The sequence below is a fragment of the Scylla paramamosain genome, chromosome 18 (assembly GCF_035594125.1).
Source record: "Scylla paramamosain isolate STU-SP2022 chromosome 18, ASM3559412v1, whole genome shotgun sequence".
Taxonomy (NCBI): domain Eukaryota; kingdom Metazoa; phylum Arthropoda; class Malacostraca; order Decapoda; family Portunidae; genus Scylla; species Scylla paramamosain.
In genome coordinates this window covers 19210378-19232357 of record NC_087168.1, presented here as the reverse complement: position 1 = coordinate 19232357, position 21980 = coordinate 19210378, and the positions used below count along the sequence as shown (strand labels likewise).

Genomic DNA, 21980 nt, shown 5'->3' with positions numbered 1-21980 from the left:
ACAGTCTTCCCTATTAACTAACTTCTTTTCAAACCTCTCACACTCCTTTGCTAGCGCCATCTATCAGCCGTAACTCAAACTACGAGCCTCGTACACGGGCCTCAAGTAACTTTTATACTCACCAGGTGTTTTCTTCCTTCGCAGGTGTACAGAGATGCTTCCCACGACCCTTTATGGACAATCTCCGACCTCCCCAATTCCGTAAGTATCCCTCTGCTTGACTTCTGTTGGTATTTTGTTAGTTTATAAGTCTGTCCCGTCCTTAGGTTCAAATTCCACTTGTTTAGGTTTCAAACACAAAGGCGTATCTTTAGTAGGTTCGTGGATGAGGTTTAAAGTCATGCGTATTACTCGGTTTGGAATAAGTAAGGTGTATTTTCGAGGGATTAACTGATTGGTTGATTGATCTAAAGGGCAACGAAAACGGGGTCATACGAGGCCGTGGAAAGGATAGGGGAAGGGAAACTCGTCTATACAGGAAGCTAAGGGAGATACTCGTATGTAACCTCCGTAAATGATTGTAGTGATGGTAGTAGTAGTAGTAGTAGTAGTAGTAGTAGTAGTAGTAACAGTAATAACAACAACAACACAAGTAACAATAACATGTATATCAAAACAACAATAACAATAAAAAAAATTAAACCGTACGTACCAACTATAAACACACACACACACACACACACACACACACACACACACACACACACACACACACACGTATAACTCAAGCCTAAAACTAACAACAAACACCATGAACCGCAAAAAAATAATAATAGATTCAATGTTGTTATGGACAGCCGCGTTTCAAGCTGACAGGATCGAATCGCAGTATCGCTTCACTGTAAACTCGCCTTAGCTAACCTCTGACCCTCACACTCTTCTGCCTCCGAGCTGCGAGCCACATTTTGACCTTCTGTATAGGACTTTGTGGCCACCTTTGGTATGTCTAAGCTCCTGGGGTGTAGCAGGGTGGTCCACGAGATTGTCCCTTTCCACTAGCGTCTGATGGGGGCTAATAGTGTGGATGATGTGTGTATGAGTGCTTGGTGCTTTGTTTAGCCCACCCTGCGTGTGACTGCAGGCCTGGTATGTAGATAGATAGATAAATAAGACATAAAAAGAAGAAGTACGGGAAGAATAAGTGGAACAGGGACATGCATGACCTGTGATTGATATAAGTGAAGCAACAAACGTAGGTTAATAAGGAGAGACGGAGGAATTAGAAAGTAGAGGAATTTATCTCGCTCGTTTCTTTCTTTCGATTGGTCGTGAAGGCATAGACGCGGCGAATCTTAGTACAACAGCTGCCGGACTCCTCTGAGCTGATCCAGGAGCGTGAGACTAAGGTTCCAGTACTTTATTCTCAGTTGTGTCACGTTTAGAGGAAAACTTTTTTGCGTGAGTTATAGAAGAGGGTTGCATTGTTTATGAAGGCGGCCTTAGTTACTGTAGACACATTATTGAATGGAAGATAAATGAAGATGAGAGAGAAAAGGTTGAGTACGTAAGGATTTTTTATTGATTTCCTATTTATTTATTTATTTATCTATTTATTTATTTATTTATTTATTTGTTGAGAAGGAAAGATGAGGAAGAGGGAAAGGGCGAAGGAAGAAATGAGAGAATGGAGGGAAGGAAGATAAGTAGGAAGGAGGTAATAAAAGGAAAGAGGGAGGAAGTGTGCATTAAAAGGAGGATAAAGAGAGAAGGAAAGAAAGAGCGAAGAAGGAAAACAGAGGAGGAAAGAAGGAAGGAGAGAAGGAAAAAACTATGATGAAATAAACTAATTATTATATCGCAAAACAAATGACAACACACTCTCTCTCTCTCTCTCTCTCTCTCTCTCTCTCTCTCTCTCTCTCTCTCTCTCTCTCTCTCTCTCTCTCTCTCTCTCTCTCTCTCTCTCTCTCTCTTGCTAAAATTCTCTATTTCCCACCTATCACTAAAATGCTTCTCTTTTTTTTAGTTTTTATTTTTATTTATTTTATTTCTTATTGGCATTACAAGGTTAATAATCTCTCTCTCTCTCTCTCTCTCTCTCTCTCTCTCTCTCTCTCTCTCTCTCTCTCTCTCTCTCTCTCTCTCTCTCTCTCTCTCTCTCTCTCTCTCTCTCTCTCTCTCTCTCTCTCTCTCTCTCTCTCTCTCTCTCTCTCTCTCTCCCGGCAACAGCACCGCCACCACCAGTTACTGCCACGTTGCATCATCACGTCCAGCTTTATCAAGGTCTGTCACGTCTCGCTCATTGCCCTTATCAGCCCAGCAGCCTCCCTCTGGATGGCTATCTGAGGACCTGCCTACCCCGATGACCGCACCTGCACCACCCTGTGTCACTCTCACTATCATTATCACACGTGTATCATATAAAAAGGCACCTATCCGTGACATCAGCTCTGAGACTCGCGGGGTTTATCTTTGTGTGTGTGTGTGTGTGTGTGTGTGTGTGTGTGTGTGTGTGTGTGTGTGTGTGTGTGTGTGTGTGTGTGTGTGTGTGTGTGTGTGTGTGTGTGTGTGTGTGTGTGCATTACTGAGGCCGCTGACCTTAGTACTGGTGACCATGAAATGTATCACTCTCTCTCTCTCTCTCTCTCTCTCTCTCTCTCTCTCTCTCTCTCTCTCTCTCTCTCTCTCTCTCTCTCTCTCTCTCTCTCTCTCTCTCTCTCTATACTATGTATTTTCTCTATGAACTTCTGTTTCTCTCCTTTTTCTCCTTACACTTTTTTTCTTTTTGTCTCCTGATTGTTTTTTTTTTTTTACTCATGTCAGCACCTTTATAAGTAGATCACAAATACTTCCTGACAGCAACAGAGCTAAGAGAGAGACCAAAATTTAGATAATTAGGTAGAGAGAGAGAGAGAGAGAGAGAGAGAGAGAGAGAGAGAGAGAGAGAGAGAGAGAGAGAGAGAGAGAGAGAGAAGGGGGATGCCCAGACAAGCAGAGAAAAAGAGAGGCAAACAGACAGACAGACAGACAGACAGACAGACAGACAAACGGACAGCCAGACAGACAGACAGACGGACAAACAAACAAACAGACACAGACTCAGAAGGCCAGACAAGCAAACAGACAAAAAGAAACACAAACAAAGAAACACCATTTGATCTGCCATGGTTTTCCATACGTCAAGAATAAGAATGACTGCTTCCTTGAACTCTGACACAATAACAACGCCATCTATTGAGACCTAAGAGTAACACAAGCTTCAGGTGACACAAGGCGTACTGTCCCCCGCCACCAAGAGAAGCAGGCACCGTTGTGACATCCAAGCACCGCCACCTGCATTACTTGAATCTCCCCATCCACTCCTCCCTCTCCCTCCTTCCTAAACATGCACGTTAAACTCACTCCACCTGGCGCTCTCTCTCTCTCTCTCTCTCTCTCTCTCTCTCTCTCTCTCTCTCTCTCTCTCTCTCTCTCTCTCTCTCTCTCTCTCTCTCTCTCTCTCTCTCTCTCTCTCTCTCTCTCTCTCTCTCTCTCTCTCTCTCTCTCTCTCATCCCCCGACGACGTCAATTGCTTCTCAGAACTCCTCCCACCCCCTGCTGAGGACTGATACGGACACGAGAGTCGCCTCACCCACACGCCGCAGCCTCCCTCCCTCTGACCCCCGAACGCTGAAGCTGGGCAGTGAATAGGCAACCCGTGGTCTTAGTCAGCGAGTGGGGCTGTGTACGATGGGAGATGAGTGTATAGCAGTGTAATAGAACTAAGATTATGTTCGTTTAAGCCTTTTACTGCTACGGAATAAGAGAATAGAAGGCTAATTTTGTCTTAAGTTACAGTGACTGGTTATGAGAAATTACGACAAAAATCTATCGGAAATAAGTCTGACCAGTTCGAGGTGATTAAGAAAATAAAAGTTGTTTAGTAGTAATAGGTTTAAGGGTGACAGGAGTGAACAGGAAGTACGAGAACTAAGAATATGTTAGTTTAACGGGATAGGAGTGGATAGGAGAGTGCTAGAGCTGAAATGTGCTAGTTTAAGGATGATAGGAGTGGATAGGATTGAATGAAAGTGGATGTGACTTTATTGGAGCTAAGAATGTGTCCGTTTAAAGGTGGTTCCCTGTGGAGAGAATGAAATAGGAATGGATAAGAGTATGCTGGAGCTAGGAAATAATAATAATAATAATAATAATAATAATAATAATAATAATAATAATAATAATAATAATAATAATAGCAATAATAACACCAACCAAAAAAAACAATCATTTTAGCTTTTAAATCTTTTCAACCCTTTTTTATCCTCTCTCTCTCTCTCTCTCTCTCTCTCTCTCTCTCTCTCTCTCTCTCTCTCTCTCTCTCTCTCTCTCTCTCTCTCTCTCTCTCTCTCTCTCTCTCTCTCTCTCTCTCGCTTTTTTCGAGGTGGTGGTGGTGGTGGTGACTTTACTGAGCTGAAGTGTTGCGCGAGGCTGTTGTGAAGGGGTGAAAAAAAATAGAGAAAAATATTGCAAGACTGACCTAAGCTCTTTGTTCGTGGATTTGCATGACGTCACTGAATATAGACAAGCTCCTGCACATTTTTTTTTTTTTTTTGTATATACGTATGTATATCTTTTTCTTGCATGCATTTCAATCTCTCTCTCTCTCTCTCTCTCTCTCTCTCTCTCTCTCTCTCTCTCTCTCTCTCTCTCTCTCTCTCTCTCTCTCTCTCTCTTTTACACATTTTTATCTATATTATCGACTTAATTATTGACTTTCTTTGTAATATCACTAAACGAATAGCGATATTTACGTAAAATTACTGATAGGCTAGTTATTGATTACTTAGAGAGAGAGAGAGAGAGAGAGAGAGAGAGAGAGAGAGAGAGAGGAGAGGAGGGGGGGCGGTTCAGGAAGTTGAATTATTACAGTCAGCTAAGTTGTCAGTAAAGAAAACGGAGAACGTCTTTATGTGTGTGTGTGTGTGTGTGTGTGTGTGTGTGTGTGAGTGTGTGTGTGTGTAGATACGTAGGAAGATGAAAAAAAATCAGTATTTGTAAAGCTAGACAAAATTAAGCCAGGTTTATCTTCCTATTTCATAATTTAATGTCTTTCCTCTGATTTTCTTCTTTCATCAACGTCCTCCTCTTCCTCCCCCTTTAGTCTATCCCGCACCATGTCTTTTCTTCCTTCCTTCCTTCCTTCCTTCCTTCCTTCTCCTTCTCTCCCTTTCCCTTCTCCTCTTCTCCCTTCCCCTCTCCTAACGCTGCTAAATTACTCCAAGACAGACTCCAACACATAAATCTTTCAACGCCTCTGCTACCTCTTCCTCCTCCTCCTCCTCCTCCTCCTCCTCCTCCTCCTCTTGATGACGGTAAAAGAGGGAAGAAACAAATCAGAAAAGCGCTAATGAGAGAGTCAGGAAATAACGAAAAATATATTGGTTGCAATTATTTCTATTGATGAATTTATGAAAAGGAAAGGAAGGAAAAAACAAACATTTAGACGAATTAGGCCAGATTACCACGTATTGCCACGAAAAAAACTGAATAAGAATAAGAAGCGTAGGTTTATGGAGCGGTAAATAGAGAAAAGAAAGGAATTAGTTAGGAAAAGGAACGGCATTTCAAGAAGGAAGTGAAGGGAAGTTACCAAAGATTCGTGGAAGTAGTTTTGAGTGTCAGAAGAAAGAGGAGGAGGAGGAGGAGGGGGAGGAAAAAAGGAGAAAGAACAAGAGGAGGAGGAGGAGAAGGGGGAAACAAGAGGCTAAGGAAGAGAAGGAGAAAAAGAAGTAACAAGGATAGGAGGAAGAGAAGGAGGAGGAACAGGAGGAGGATGAGGCGGAGGAGAAGCATCTGCAGACGACGTTGGGCGGAGTGGGTCTGACTGGAACAGAGAGCCGCACAAGTTGTCTGATCGCTGGCCGTTGTGTTGCCGTGACGGGTATTGCCTCAAGGAATCAGTTTGGCGCCAGAGCACTTCATCTTCATCCTGCTCCTGTGTTTACGGCTCGGGAGGGAAGCAAAGGGGGGAAGAAGAGGAGGAAGAAGGGGAGTTAACAGCTGGCTACAGGAAGGAAAGGGAAGGTCTTGGGTGGAAGGAAGGGAAGGGAGGATGGGAGCTCTTGAGTGACTGGAGGAAGGAAAGGGGTCTTGAGTTGAAGGGAGGAAGGATGGAAAGTCAAGGAAGGGGAGGAAGAAAGGGAGTTAATGGGTTGGTGGCTACAGAAAGGAATGGGGAGGTCTTGGATGGGAAGGAGGGGAGCTCTTGGGTGATTGGAGAAAGGAAAAGGGATCTTGAGTCGAAGGGAGGAAGGATAGGGGTCAAGAATAGATAGTTAAGGTGAAGGATACATCTAGTGTTGCTTTTATAACTGTTTATTGACGTATTACAAGGTAAATTTCACCTTAAGACTCCTTCATTAAACTTTAACCCAAATAATAACCTTCCCCTCACGATACGTTCCCAGTCTAACCTAATCTAACTAATCTATCGTGAAGGAGAATTATTCTGAGGAACATTTCATGGCTGTAATTTTCATGACGGAAATTTACCCCGAAAAACATAGCGACATTAACGTTCATCTCCTTAAACGCTTTGTTCTCTCATCACGATAATTTTCAAAGGCCAAAGAGATCATAAGTCAGGTTTTCAGCGGTGTCTTCTCTAATCGATAACGTAGAATCCTTCATAATCTATCCCTGGAATCATTTAAACACTGTTGAAAACCCTTACGACTTCCACTATCGCTTTTTCAAAATATAGTGGAGACTTGGCGCCGAAGTGTTTCAGAATACAGCCACGTACCTGAGAACCGCACACGTCGCACCTCTCAGGCTGACATCATGCAAGTGCTGTTTGAGTTAACGCAGCGTGACCTTCCCGTATACTGCTGTCCGGGGGAGCCACACGGGTGCGTCCCCCAGCTTGGGTTGTACGCAGCCAAGCCCTGGGGCCGCCTTGACTCCCGCTCTTCCACTTGGTACTGTCAGGCCGGTCGGGCGCCTCAGCAAATACAGTTTATGTACATGTAGTAATGGACAGAGTGTGTTTGTTGTTGAGAGATACAGGCCGGGTCTATATTTGGGGTTATTTCAGTGATGTAGTTCTCTTTATCTGCTGCTTGTTTGTTTTTACCGTTTTTTATCATATATTTCCTGATTTCTTTATTTTCTTATTTGTTTATCTATGTAGAGAGAGAGAGAGAGAGAGAGACGTTTATTTTCGCTTTTCTGCATAATTATATGATTAATTATACATCCCACCTTTGTGATGTGCTGATCGTGCTGTATAGTACAACCACTTAGGCCTCACTTGCGCTTCTCCTCCTGTCTGCATCCCTGTGATTATGTTACTGTGCTGCTTGAGCTTGTGTCCTGTGGTCTGTGTTGTACCAGTGTTCTCCCAGTGTTGCACCAGTGTTTCGTGCACCAGTGTTACGCAAGTGGTTAGTGGTCCGTGCACCAGTGTTCCTTACATCAGTGTTGTACCAGTGTTGTGCACCAGTGTTGTACCAGTGTTGTGCCAGTGTTGTGCCAGTGCTCCCTACATCAGTGTTGTACCAGTGTTGTGCCAGTGTTGTGCCAGTGCTCCCTACATCAGTGTTGTACCAGTGATGTGCCAGTGTTGTACCAGTGTTGTGCCAGTGTTGTGCCAGTGCTCCCTACATCAGTGTTGTACCAGTGTTGTACCAGTGTTGTGCCAGTGTTGTGCCAGTGTTGTGCCAGTGCTCCTTACATCAGTGTTGTACCAGTGTTGTGCCAGTGTTGTACCAGTGTTGTGCCAGTGTTGTACCAGTGTTGTACTAGTGTTGTACCAGAGTTCCGTACATCAGTGTTGTACCAGTGCTGCACCAGTGTTCTGTGCACCAGTGTTCCGTGTACCAGTGTTGCACCAGTGTTCCGTGTACCAGTGTTGCACCAGTGTTCCGTACATCAGTGTTGTACCAGTGTTATACCAGTGTTCCTTACATTCCAGTATTAAACCAGTGTTCCGTGCACTCCAGTATTGAACCAGTATTCCGTGCACCAGTGTTGCACCAGTGTTCCGTGCACTCCAGTATTGAACCAGTGTTCCGTGCACCAGTGTTGCACCAGTGTTTCGTGCACTCCAGTATTGAACCAGTGTTCCGTGCACCAGTTTTGAACCAGTGTTCCGTGCACCAGTTTTGAACCAGTGTTCCGTGAATCAGTACTGAACCAGTGTTCCGTGCACCAGTATTGAACCAGTGTTCCTTGCACAGGTGATGAACTAGTGTTTCGTGCACCAATACGAGTGTTCCGTGCATCTGTGTGTTATACCCGACTTCCGTGCATTCCATTGTTCCGTGCAGCCCAGTGCTCAGTGCACCACTGTGCCGTGCACTGTAGTGTTGCGCTCACAAGTGTTACGTACATCTCAGTGAAGCTTACAGTGTTCTGTGCACCAGTGTTCCAAGTACTACAGTGTCCCGTACACTATTGTGTCTTGCCTCCGAGTGTTGCACGCACCAATGTTCTGTGCATCAGTGTTTGTTCAATACAAGTGTTCTGTGCACCAGTGTTTGTTCAGTACCAGTGTTCTGTGCACTACAGTGCTCCGTCCACCAGTTTTCCGCCCATTCGAGTGTTCCACGCACACGAGTGCTTTACCAGCGTTGCACAAGTGTTCCGTGCACCAGCATTGCACAAGTGTTCCGTGCACCAGTGTTGCATAAGTGTTGTTCCAGTGTTCCGTGCACCAGCGTTGCACAAATGTTCCGTGCACCAGTGTTCCACAAGTGTTCTGTGCACCAGTGTTGCATCAGTGTTCCCCAGTGTTGTACCAGTGTTGCACCAGTGCTCAATGCACCGTGCATCAGTGTTGCACTAGTGTTGTAAAAGTGTTCCGTGCACCATTATTGCACCAGTGTTGTGCCAGTGTTCCCCAGTGTTGTGCCAGTGTTCTGTGCACCAGTGTTGTACCAATGTTCCATGCACCAGTATTCCCTGGTGTTGTACCACTGTCCTGTGCACCAATGTTGTACCGATGTTCCCCTGTGTTGTACCAGTGTTTCCCTGTGTTGCATCAGTGTTCCCCTGTGTTGCTCCAGTGTTTTCCTGTGTTGCACCACCGTTCCTCCAGTGTTGTACCATCGTTCCATGCACTAGTGTTGCACCAGTGTTCTGCACTGTTGTACCAGTGTTCCCCAGTGTTGCACCAGTGTTCCTTAGTGTTGCAACAGTGTTCCCCAGTGTAGTACCAGTGTTTCCCTGTGTCGTAACAGTGTTTCTCCCCCTGTGTTGCACCAATGTTCCTCAGTGTTGCACCAGTGATCCCCAGTGTTGTACCAGTGTTGTGCCAGTGTTCCCCAGTGTTGTACCAGTGTTCCGCAGTGTTAAACCAATGTTCCCCTGTGTTGCACCAGTGTTCTTAGTGTTGTACCAGTGTCCCGTGCAGCAACCAGTGTTGTACCAGTGTTCCGTGCACCAGTGTTATACCAGTTTTTTTTTTTTTTTTTCAGCCTCTGTGTGTAACCTTCGTCTGAAATGCAACTCAGTGTTCTAATAGTGGTGTCCCTTGTTAACTAATTTTGTCCAAGTGTTTGCTGCACTTGCGTGATCTATAACTGCATAGAAAATGGAATGCTAGATGTCTGTAATTCGGATGTGTTTTATTTGTTCCCTGCATGCTGTGTTGTTCAGTGTTCGTTTCAGTCTGCCACGTGTAGTTTATGTGGTTCGTTCCAAGAGTTGCATGGTTAGTGTGTGTATTGGATTAGACTAAGAAATGGGTAAAGAAAAGAAATTTGTCTTTTTATGATATAATAATTCCGTTTCTCTCCTTTCTTCTGCCAAGCTCTTCCTATTTATTTTCCTTCTTTTTTTCTTATTTATGTTTTCTATTTATGTTTTCTACTTAGGTTTTCTATGTTTTTTTCTTATTTATGTTTCTCCTCTATTCTCCCCTATTCCCCATCTTCTCTCTTTTAATCCTCTTTCCCACAGTCCTATGTTCTCTCCCGTTTTCCTCTCTTCCCCCGTTCCCTCTTCTCTTCTCTACTTCTTTCTTCTCTCCTTTATTCCTCAGTTCTTCCTTTACAATCATCTCTTCCGTGTGTGTGTGCGTGGGACGTATACTCAGCATGTAGCGCGCTGCATGTTGACGTAAGTACTGTTGGAGACAAATGCCGCACGAATGAATGTTGCATTGCACTGTATTGTTATCGAGCGTCTGTGCGTCATACTTATTTTTTTTTTATTTCCTCATGTTCCCTAACCTAACCTAACTGCACGTACTTAACCTATATGCCAGCGAGGTGATATTTATGTTTGTCAGATCGCGAGACCACACTTGTGCATCTATCCCTCCCTTCCTCCCTCATTCCCTCCCTCCTTCTCCCTTCCTCCTCCAACGTGCAGGTGATTGTCTTCTGAAAGAGGGCGTTGCTACGTGTGTGTGTGTGTGTGTGTGTGTGTGTGTGTGTGTGTGTGTGTGTGTGTGTGTGTGCGCTAAGAGCTTGTGTACTCGGCCATATTAAGCTTGTCTGAGATACCATGAAATCAAAACAAACATGTCAGCTTTACTTTTTTCCACCATCATGCCGTTGAGGTCGTGTGCCCCGCCAGCCAAGGCAGGTGTAGGGTGCAGGTGTGATCTGGGTATTACAGGTAATCACATCATAAGTTCCCTGCTGCGGAATCGTCTAATTAGCCGACTATTAATTAATTACTTCCGTATGTAATTCAGTGAGGTGATGGTGGTGGTGGTGGTTATGATGGAGGTGGTGGTGGTGATGTCAGAAGATTTTTTTTAACTCGATAAGCTGGTTAGAGAGAGAGAGAGAGAGAGAGAGAGAGAGAGAGAGAGAGAGAGAGAGAGAGAGAGAGAGAGAGAGATCCGTACAGAACCAACATATGTAATAAAAATAATAATAACAAAAAAATTCGGATAGCATTGGATGGAAGGAGAAAGGAGAGAATGAAGGAATAAAGAAAAGAAAAAGAGAAGAGTAAATGAACGGAAGCAGAGGAGGAAGGTAAAGGACGTAAGGAGAGAGGGAGGGGGAGGAATGGGCTGGAGATGAGAGGGAGCTTAGTCAGGAGTGAAAGGGAAAACTTGACAGGGGGTGCTGGGGTGAAGTGTGAAGAGGGTGGAGGATGTGAGTGGGAGAGGCTGCGGGAGAGGTGGACGCAGGGAAGGGAGTGGAGAGAGTGGAGGCGTGGAGGCTGTTGGTTAGCGGGAAAACATACGTGGCATCCTTGACTAACGTAAGAGGCTAATGACTGTCATTACCTGCGCCTAATAATATACCCTCGCTGGCAACTCTCCTCCTCGGCACGCGCCTCTCCACCGCGCGTGTCGCTCTTGCCCGCTCATGTTCCAGAATTTGAGTTTTTTCCCTTTTTAAACTTCACTGCCTCTTTTCCCACAGCTTCCAATAGATGCATTAGAAAGTACAAGCATAGCACTTTCTGAATCATGGGTCAGTTATCGAGTGCGTGTCCCCGTGTAATTAAAAAGCGAGGTTAGATTTTACGTGATCATTCCTCATCTCCACTCTGGCGGGCAGTTTTGAAACATTCTGAAGTCCATCCTCCGGTAGGCCTCGCCGGGTCGGGAGCGGTCAGTGCGAGGCTGGACGCGAAGGGAGGTTGGCCAGATGAGCGGCTCTGAGTCAGGTGATCAGGGTACAAGAGATATGTTGAAATCATTGCTGTCACTCACTGGCAGGGTCGGCTCGGACATGACACCACAATGAGGCGTGACCACGAGTCCAGCTTAGTAACTAAACCCACCTCACATGTACTGTTTAACCTTCTGCCTCGTGTCGTACCCAATCACATGCCTATTTGCTCAGCCTTTTATCGTAATGAGTAAATAAGGACCCCCCTGGCGAGACACACCGCTTCTGTCACTCCCCCGTGCGTCTTTCATCATCAGTTGACACAGTTTTCGTAAGTTTGCCCTTTTGGTGTCATGTTTCGTGATGATGTGGCTCATTTGGAGGACGCATCGAGCGGCTGTTCCGCCCCACCTGTGAGGGCGAGGCTGAGTGGCCGCTGGGAGCCCTTGTGTGGGTGAAAACACGGGCGAGAGAGGAGGAGATGGAACATGAAAGAGACGGACACAGACAGACGGACAGAGAGAGAGAGAGAGAGAGAGAGAGAGAGAGAGAGAGAGAGGGGGGAAGTAAACAGAGTGCAGCACTCAGCACGGAGACATACTGGTGAATATGGAACACGCACCGGCCTGTTCCCGTCAGTCAGCGGTCCTCAAGGTATATTAAGTAGAGTTCCCGAGGCTCCTGCGCGGCCCCCGAAGCGTCTGTACCACTCCTCGCCTTGGAGTGGATGGCGTTGCTGCTCCTGACGGTGGAGGCTGCACACGGACAGGGAATAACGTACTGCAGACTTGGGGACACGCTCTGAGGACACCTGGACACTACTATTGCTAACGTAGCCAAATTTAACTTTATTTAACCTAACCTAACACTCGAAGACACGCTCTGAGGGCTCCAGAACATTTCTAACGTAACCAAACCCAACTGAAGCCAAGTTACCGTTACCTAACGTAACTTAATGTAACAGCGTAACAGAGACTAACTTTACGAACTTCCAGGGCGTCTGAACATTGCTACTGCTGATGTAACTTAACAAAACTTAACTCAGCGTCACTTAACCTAACCTAACCCATTTCAAGTATCGCTTTGAACAGTACCATTACTAACTAACATGACTAAAACTAATTAAACTTAACCTAACGCAACTTAACCGATTCTAAGCATCTCTGAACATTGCTATTGCTAACTTAACTAATAGAAAACTTAACTAAACCTAAACCAACCAAACGTAACCGAACGTAACCCCTTCTAATTACCGCTAGGTTGATAAATCTTCTTTTTCTTATTTCTAGTGACTTCTTAGTAACAGAGAAAGACAATACGAAAATAAGACAACACACATGAGTGAATAAATAATATTACCATAAGAAAACTGGGCCTTTGAATAAGAAGGAAGGACAGTGGATGGGGGAGATGGGAAGGAGGAAGAGGAGGGAGAAGAAGAGGAAGGGGGGTGAGGGTGGAGAGGACAGTGGGGGGGAGGTAAAGGGGGGAGGGGACCACCACCATCGCCACAGCTGACCAGAGGCTCCACGATCGATAACCTGAGGAGTCGCCCCGCCACCGCCCCTCCCTCACTCCCTCCTTTACTCTCTCTCTCTCTCTCTCTCTCTCTCTCTCTCTCTCTCTCTCTCTCTCTCTCTCTCTCTCTCTCTCTCGCCTTCGTCATTTATCGTGTTTGTTTTCCTCTTTTAGATGAGAGGAAAGTATTATTCTCTCTCTCTCTCTCTCTCTCTCTCTCTCTCTCTCTCTCTCTCTCTCTCTCTCTCTGCGTATTTTCACCTATCAATGACTTTATTTACAGTTGTTTTTCTTAGAACCTAATATCCCTCCTCCTCCTCCTCCTCCTCCTCTTTCTCCTCCTTCAGTATCATCTAGTATTTTTGTGTTAGTATTTTATTCATATGTATGGCGGATCTTCTTGTTATTTCGACATGGTATAACTTGAGTGACACAAGCATGGAAAGAGTAGACATGTAGAGAGAGAGAGAGAGAGAGAGAGAGAGAGAGAGAGAGAGAGAGAGAGAGAGAGTGTGTGTGTGTGTGTGTGTGTGTGTGTGTGTGTGTGTGTGTGTGTGTGTGTGTGTGTGTATAGAAGTCTTAATGTAGTAAGGCAAAGTATATCTATTAGTCTCTCTCTCTCTCTCTCTCTCTCTCTCTCTCTCTCTCTCTCTCTCTCTCTCTCTCTCTCTCTCTCTCTCTCTCTCTCTCCCCGCACCGCCTTCGTCAGAATATAGCAAACGTTCCTCTCTCTCTCTCTCTCTCTCTCTCTCTCTCTCTCTCTCTCTCTCTCTCTCTCTCTCTCTCTCTCTCTCTCTCTCTCTCTCTCTCCTCGGTCTCCGTGGCTGCTTCACCTTAGCCTCGAGAACCCGCCCCACAGCCGCCCAGCCTCCACTCATTCCTTCAGTGCCGTGCGTATGCCATCTTTATGAAATATAAAAGCAATTCGCGGCCGTCACTCGCACGCGGTCCGCCACGGAGACCAACTCTTGTTGTCATTATTGTCGAATTGCGAGGCGGCAGCGACCGGGTGGCTGGATCGCTCGCTCGCTCCTCGCCTCTCGCAAGTCCAAGGCATCGTATTTCCTCGTCTTTTTTCTTCTCTCTCTCTCTTTTTCTTTCTTCTCTCTCTCTCTCTCTCTCTCCTGCTCCTCTCAATGTCTCCCTTCTAGATTTTATTAGTGTATTTTGAAGCTTGTATCTCCCGTGCTCCGGCCTCCCTGTGCGCGGAGACCGTCCTCCCCTCGCTAGGAGCTCGCTGCCGCCAAGACACTCGCTGCTCCTCGGCATAGTGTCTCGTAATTAATGAGGAGGCGTGAGGGAGGCTGTGAGGCAAGCCGTGAAGCCTCCTGCAGGCACTAATATATGTTTCGTGGCATACAAGTTTTATTTCCCATAATTGGATAAGTTGGCCAGAGTTGTTTTCTCATGAGCCTCATTGGTGATTCTGGAAGAGAGCTGCCGGGAGGGTCCTCATCTGACGGGGGTGAGATTGTAACGCGGCAATGTGCCAGCGGCCGCTATTTAGCAGGTTACGCGTCCGGGTTCGGCACCTTTTTTTCCATATAATTTGGACCCTCTGTCCATGTCGCTTATTTCCATACACCTTCCGATGACATTTTCTACCTTTTTGTAAATTAGATATTTAACATAATTATATGTTATTATATATTATAAGCCGCCAAGAAGTTACCATTGCGCATCCTCAACATACTCACGTACGTCTTTCTTACCCTTACAGGCGCACCGGATGAGCCAAGCAGCCTGGTTGGTGGCTTAAGAATCGGGACTCGTGACGTAGCGCCTCCGTATTGGCCACCGCTACCTCTCGCTCCACCCACCCTGCATCCTCCACCAATCGGTGCGCTGCCTACTGCAATGGCTCACGACGAAGAAAGCGATTGCTTCATGCTAGGAGAAAAGCTGTCGAAGAAACCGAAACGGATCAGAACAAGAGTAGACGCCGGAGAGCCAAGGAACTCTTACTCGGCCTTCAGTAGTCTGCCCAACCTGTGTGGTGTTAGTGTTAATGCAGTCAGGCCGGGAAGTGCTCCCAACCTCTTCAGTGCAAGTCAGTCTTTTTGTGGACTACCGTTTGTGAACTATTTCAATCCCCCACCCACGGCGGGTTCTCGCGGTATGCTAAGTGAGTTATTCGGCGCCCACACCAAGCCTGTGGCGCCCTGCCCGCCCGAAGACACAGTGGCAACCATGGGTGTGTTGGACAAAGTGACAAGCTCGAACGTCCATAGTGCTGATGCTGTGAACTCGGTGATTCGGGGACCAGAAGCAGATAACGTACTCTTACGAGAAATACTACAGGGGCGTAAAAGAGAAATTCTTACTATGGAGGAAATAGAGGCCGCCCGTTCTTTACACAACAATAATAATAGTTATAAAGGTGCCGCGGAGCCAGTGGAGACCAGTAATGAGGACACGAACGCTGCCAGGGAGGAAAGTGTGACCGCGGAAGATCCTCGCTGCGAGTCTGAGGTGGAAGAGACCATGAGTCAGAACAGCCCGCGCACAGACTCCCCCGAGCCCAGGAAGCGACTGGAGAACATAGTGAGTGTGATCCGCTCCTCGCCCACCCCGAACACCACGGTGAACGGCTGTAAGAAAAGGAAGCTGTACTTGCCTCAGCAACACGAGGCAAGAAACAGCTATGACTCGCAGACGGAGGAGGGCGAGGCCGCGGCAGAGCCCGACAACAAGACGAGACGCCTGGAGGAGGATGAGCAGGTAGAGTCGCGGGCGCCGGAGTCTGGTGAGGAGGGGGGCTACAGATTGACTTGAGTGTCAGGCGGCGCTCCCCTGAGACTCAGCGGGCCCCCTCCCCCAAACCCCCAACCTCCACCTCTTCGAGTGACTCCAACGACGCCTCCTCCTACCTCCTAGATTACGCCCAGCGCCTCCTCCGCACCCAGGAGGCGAGACAGAGAGAAAACGACTTGAAAAACTCAGACTTGACGGAAAAGCTTCAGCTGTTAAGAAATCTAAATCTCAACTCGCAGGTGACAGACCTCGAAGGCCTCGCCGACGTGCTGAAGACGGAAATTACCGCTTCCCTGGCCGTCATCATCGACACCATCGTCAACAAGTACGTGCAGCAGAGAAAGCTGTTGACCAAGCAGGCGGAGGTAGCGGCTGAGCAGCTTAACCGAGACATTGCCTCGCAGCTGATGGAGGGCTCCCGCTCTCCTCGCTCTCACAAGATGCTCGACCGCACACCTCCCAACATGCCAAGACTCAACGGCATGCCCGCCCCCAACGGCCCCCTCAACCTGTCCCCGTACCCAGGGTCAGAAAACAGCCTAAACAACCTCAATCTCCCTCACCTGCGGCCGCCAATGTACAAGCCTCCTCACTTCTTCCAGGGAAGCTTACCCCCATGGGTGGCATGATCCCCAGTGGGCAGACCTCCCCCTACGGTGGCATGGAGCCCGAGCAGGATGAGGCGCTGCCACTGGTTGTCACTCCCAAGAAGAAGCGCCATAAGGTGACTGACTCCCGCCTGACGCCTCGCACAGTTGGCCGCCTCTTGGAGGACTTCCCCCGCTACGGAGGCCCCCTGCCTGGCATGATGGGCCCCGCGTCGCCCCGCAGTTCGCCTCCCCCTCCACCCATGAGCCATCACCCGCACCATCGGCCGTCTTCCTTCCCCCAGCCCCCGCCGCTTCTGCCCGTCTCCCTCCCCACCTCAGTAGCCATCCCCAACCCATCTCTACACGAATCCAACCTCCTGTACCCCGGCTACTACAGCACCCACCGGCCGTCATCACCTCTAGATGGACGGCGTGACGAGTCTCCAGCGGGTCCTCCGCCTCCACACCACCATCCGCTCCTCCATCCAGCGCTGCTCGCAGCTTCCTCACCCGACACCTTCTCTCGCTTCCTGCACGGCGCCGATCACGACCGGGCCTCCGACTGCTCTCCAGCAGACCCACACTACGACGGAGTCCAGCCTACTATATCCTTTTATTCGCCTCAACGTAAATATCCAGTGATCTTGTTGTTTGTTTGTGTTTGCTTCGCAGCCATATATCATATATATATATATATATATATATATATATATATATATATATATATATATATATATATATATATATATATATATATATATATATATATATGCGTATGTATATATATTGCATTTAGCCTTCTTATCTCATGTCCACTGCTGTATTCTCTCTCTCTCTCTCTCTCTCTCTCTCTCTCTCTCTCTCTCTCTCTCTCTCTCTCTCTCTCTCTCTCTCTCTCTCTCTCTCTCTCTCTGTATCTGTATCTGTATCTGTATCTATCTGTCACCACCACCATGATCAACACCACCAGCACACTTTCCCTGCCCTGTGTTCCACCAAGCATAGCGTTCAGTGAGTGACCTCCTGCAGCCTCATGGCAGTGCGATCAGTGTTTGGTCACAGAGTCATTCGGTGTCACTCAGTGTTTGTCAAGAAAAGTGCTCAGAGTTCAAGCCACGGTTTAGTCAAAGTGACCACAAAGCGATTTCTTCCAAGTGTTCAAGTCAATGTGCGTGTGAATGCCAAGAAGTCACTATCGTCACACAGTATCAGAGGAATATCTTGTGTCGCTTCACAATTAGATTAACAGTTATCGTGTTGCCCAAGTTTGTCTGTGAGTCGTGTAAGCGTCTTTCTGCCTTCCGTCCCGCTGCTAGATATCCAGACGTTGCCATCTCTCGAGTGATTCACATGAGAAAACATCAAAACACAACTTCACAACGCCACGTCCAAACAATAGTGTTTTTATTTTCAAGACTCCTCATCAGTGTCGCTCCTCAGACTTATCCTCATGTGTAGATCTTGGAAGTGAACAGTGCCTCTTCCTTTCCTCAGTGCATCTGGCTTATACCCCATACAGTATTTCCCTTAGTGTGTAATTCCTTGTTTCGTCAGTCTGCTAAGTTTAAGTAACACCCCATCCATACACGCTTTCCATCCTCTTCCTCTTCCTTGTAAAGTTCATGGTTTTAGTACTATCTTATCTCGCTGTGCCATGTTCTGAAGTGCATTTTTCCCTCCCAGTTCCAATATATTACCTTTGAATGGCTCTATAACGTAGCAGTGGCTCATTTGTTCTTTGCTCTCAGTTCATATTCATCTTCAGTAGACTCTTAATCCTGCAGAAGTAGTGATACATTAACTGCCCCCTTCAGTGTGACGCCTAAGTAGTGATGTGTCATGTCTCCAGTAGAGCTGTCACCCCCTATCTCTCTCTCTCTCTCTCTCTCTCTCTCTCTCTCTCTCTCTCTCTCTCTCTCTCTCTCTCTCTCTCTCTCTCTCTCTCTCTCTCTCTCCATGACCCCCGTAACTTAAATATAATGGCTAGTTTACTTCCCTTCCCTCGCGCCTTATCATTTCTCACACCCTCGTTATTTTCTATCACGGCATTTTTAATCTGCTTTGCTTGTCTGCTCGCTGATTTGTGTCATGAGTAATATGAGTAGAGTCCCCAGCCCGTGTGTCTTTTATGTCTTCCTTCCGTGTGCTTCCCTTCCCCCTTCGCCTCGATGATTGATAGTGTCGCGTGAAGGAAGGTGTGCTAAAAAAGACTCGCGGCTAAGTCATCCCTGAGCGGCGGACAAACAGCGAAATTACTGCTTTAAAAAGTTAATCCTCGCGTGTGGCATTTGGCTATAAGTGCGCCCTTCCATCGCCTTCCCAAGTGATCTTCCTCTCATTCTGTTTGTCACCCTCTCATTATCTTGTCAATGCCTTTATTTGCTGGTGGGTTTTCTTCATGTATTTTTTTTTTCTTTTTCTGTGTCTCACGCCCTCTCTCTCTCTCCCCGTCCCCTTTTCTATATCTTTTTTGGTGTCTAGTGTCAGTCTTATGCCTCGTGTTCACGTGATATCCACTTTAGTTGTGGTGTGAAGACTCCATTAACACATCCACTCCTTGTCATCTCTGTCACTGTATTTGTAACATCTTCATTTTTTGTTTCGACAGTTCTTTGGTATCTGTGTTATCTATATAGTACGTGTCTCTCTCTCTCTCTCTCTCTCTCTCTCTCTCTCTCTCTCTCTCTCTCTCTCTCTCTCTCTCTCTCTCTCTCTCTCTCTCTCTCGTCTCCTTATTAACGTCCTCTATTTGTTTACTCCTCTTTCCTATTCTTCCTCTTGACCCTTCGGTATTCATTATTCCTGCCTAATGTCCGCGACCTTTATCTCTCGGCCTCTCCACATTTGCGGGTTTTCTTCTCCTTTTTCTTCGTCGTCTCATTTTGCTCGTGTAGTCTTTCTAACTTTATATCTCCCCAGAAAAACAAACAAGAAATAATCATGTGCTTTTCCTGTCGTATAGATCTGGTAGTTGTGATATGTAACTCTCTCTCTCTCTCTCTCTCTCTCTCTCTCTCTCTCTCTCTCTCTCTCTCTCTCTCTCTCTCTCTCTCTCTCTGGCTGGCTGGCTGGCTGGCGGTTGGCTCAATCTACCCAAGTCCTCCCTCACCTCAGCTCTTCTCTGGTTCCCGTTTTCTTCATCCTCCCTCCTTCACTCCCGCTCGCTTCCCTCCCGTGTCCCTCCGAGCCTTGCATGATACCGCCAGCCACCAATCAGGGAGCCTGGCCGTCCCGTTGGTCCGGTGATTGTCTGCTCCTATTGGTCGCCGCGAGAGATAGGACCCTGAGAGACGAGAGGGGGCGGAGGAGCGGTGGGGCTGCAGGGGAAGGTTAGGGGGAGCTAGTGGTCTCCTCCTGGGTTTCTCAGGGAGGGGGGCACGGAGGTTATTTGTTATTTAGTGCAGGATGATGACACAGTGTGAATAAGTGTGCGTGAGAGAGAGAGAGAGAGAGAGAGAGAGAGAGAGAGAGAGAGAGAGAGAGAGAGAGAGATAGGTTGATGTTGCTCAAGTTGGCTTAAGTAGAATTTGCGTCTTTCGTATTATTCGTATTGCCTTTTATTTCTTTGTCTTCTTTTCTTCTTCTGTGTCGTTATCTTCGCTCTCTCTCTCTCTCTCTCTCTCTCTCTCTCTCTCTCTCTCTCTCTCTCTCTCTCTCTCTCTCTCTCTCTCTCTCTCTCTCTCTCTCTCTCGCTATTAGTTTTCATGCAGCTTTTTCATCAGTAAAGCAAATATGATATAATTGATAGGAAATATCGTAGATTCACACACACGCACACACACACACACGCACGCACGCACGCACATCGTCTCTTCGCCAAGTTAAGGTGGACGATATTGCATCTTGAGGAGATATTACTTCCAGGATTTGCAATGTCCACTCTCTCTTGGCGGGGATTCCTAGAAGGGCTCTCTCTCTCTCTCTCTCTCTCTCTCTCTCTCTCTCTCTCTCTCTCTCTCTCTCTCTCTCTCTCTCTCTCTCTCTCTCTCTCTCTCTCTCTCTCTCGGTCTCAGTACTAATCCATTTCTTTCAATATATAAGCTCATATTAGTTCGCTAAATTGGTGTCGATGTGTTAGGTGTAATTACATAGTGTGATTATAGTGGCAATAATCTGTAGTGGTGGCTGTTGAGGTGGTGGTAGTGGTGATGTTAGCAGTGGTGGTAGTGGTGTTTTTAGTGTAGTAGTAGTTATAGTACTGGTGTCTTGGGTAGTTCATCAGATGAGTTTTGTAGCGGAAGTCAAAGGAGAAGATTTAGAGGCAATAGGTGAAAGGGAGGGAAGGAAGTAGAAAGCTGTCATTTTTTTTTTATTTCCTGTTGGTAGGGATATTTGTAGGGTAGCTGTGGCGAGAGTAGTTGTGATAATTATAGTGAATGGTGGTTAGTTCATCAGCCGACTCCTGCAGTGAAAGTCGAATGGAAAGATTTAAATTCAGTACCTGGTGGGGGAGGCAAGGAAGTAAGACAGTCAGCTTTCCTTGCATCGACCCTCTGTTTGAAATCTGGCAAGGTGTGTCAGGTCACCCTCACACCTGGTGCTTCATTAGCCAGCCTTTCCACTTACCTATTCACACACACCACCTGTAGCATCATTCCGCTTCATAATCTCTCATTGATATAAAATTGCGCATGATAACCGTCGCCTGATATAAATTTCACATGCATATACGATTCCTTATCCTTATATTTTTTGTTCTCCCTTTTTTAGAAGTTGCGTTTCCAAGGTCCTTTACCCAAGTCCTGAAATGCGTTCCTTGTCCTGTATGCCATAGCCTTCCCTTGATATAAATTCCACGTGCATATACTATTTATCTATCCTTCCTTCCTTTTTTTTTTTTTTATTCCTTTACAAGCCGCCATTTCAAGATCCTATACCCAATTCCTGCGATCCTTTCCTTCTTATCTTGTATACCATAAATTCTACATGCATATACGCTCTATCCTTCTTATACTCTTTTTCGCCCCATTAGAAGCTGCCTTTCAAGATCCAATACTCAGTTGCTGCGCTCCTTTCCTTGTCGCGTCCTCTGCCTCCGAGACGCTGGGGCTGGGAAGGAAACCGCCAGGAGGTATTTTGTAGCTCTGATCTGGAGGGATTGGTGGTGACTCGTGACTAATCTGTGGATCATCTCGGGTTGCAGACGGGGGACGGAAGCCAAGCCGGGCACTACGAAGGAAGGAAGGAGGAGAGGCTCAGTTTTCACGTCACGGTTCGCGGTATTACTCATCCGGGTGTCTCATGGCTGCGGGATAAAAGTTCTTACATGTTAAACCCCTCCTGCGTCTGTCTTGCGGTAAATGTTTCCTGCAGGGGTGCGTGTAGCAGGCGGCGGCCCACGGGTGGCTGCCGAAAAGAGGCGATGTAGTGGTGAGGCGAAATGCATGACTGAGGTGCAGTTTGTGGTGGAGTTTGAAGTCATAGCTAGCTTATTTTGCTGTCTAATCTACGTGTCACATTATTAAATGTCTGTTTGTTTCATTAGGACGATTTTAAAAGGCCACCTATTTTATCAGTATTGTTTTATAGCTATTTTTCCTGTTAATGGTGTAGATTTCTTATCAAACTCATTATAATCATGAAAACACGCTTGAAGATCCCAGTGACACTAACT

The 21980-nt window shown here is 46.7% G+C and overlaps 1 protein-coding gene across 1 annotated transcript in view; it reads left to right on the top strand.

The window, feature by feature from the left end:
* Positions 1-21980, top strand: part of LOC135109244 (homeobox protein prospero-like) — a 267558-nt gene that overhangs the window by 225735 nt on the left and 19843 nt on the right. Inside the window, 5 exon segments of the mRNA XM_064020495.1 lie at positions 145-201; positions 14743-15780; positions 15783-16348; positions 16351-16993; positions 21339-21437. Coding sequence (XP_063876565.1) covers positions 145-201; positions 14743-15780; positions 15783-16348; positions 16351-16993; positions 21339-21437 — 2403 coding nt within the window.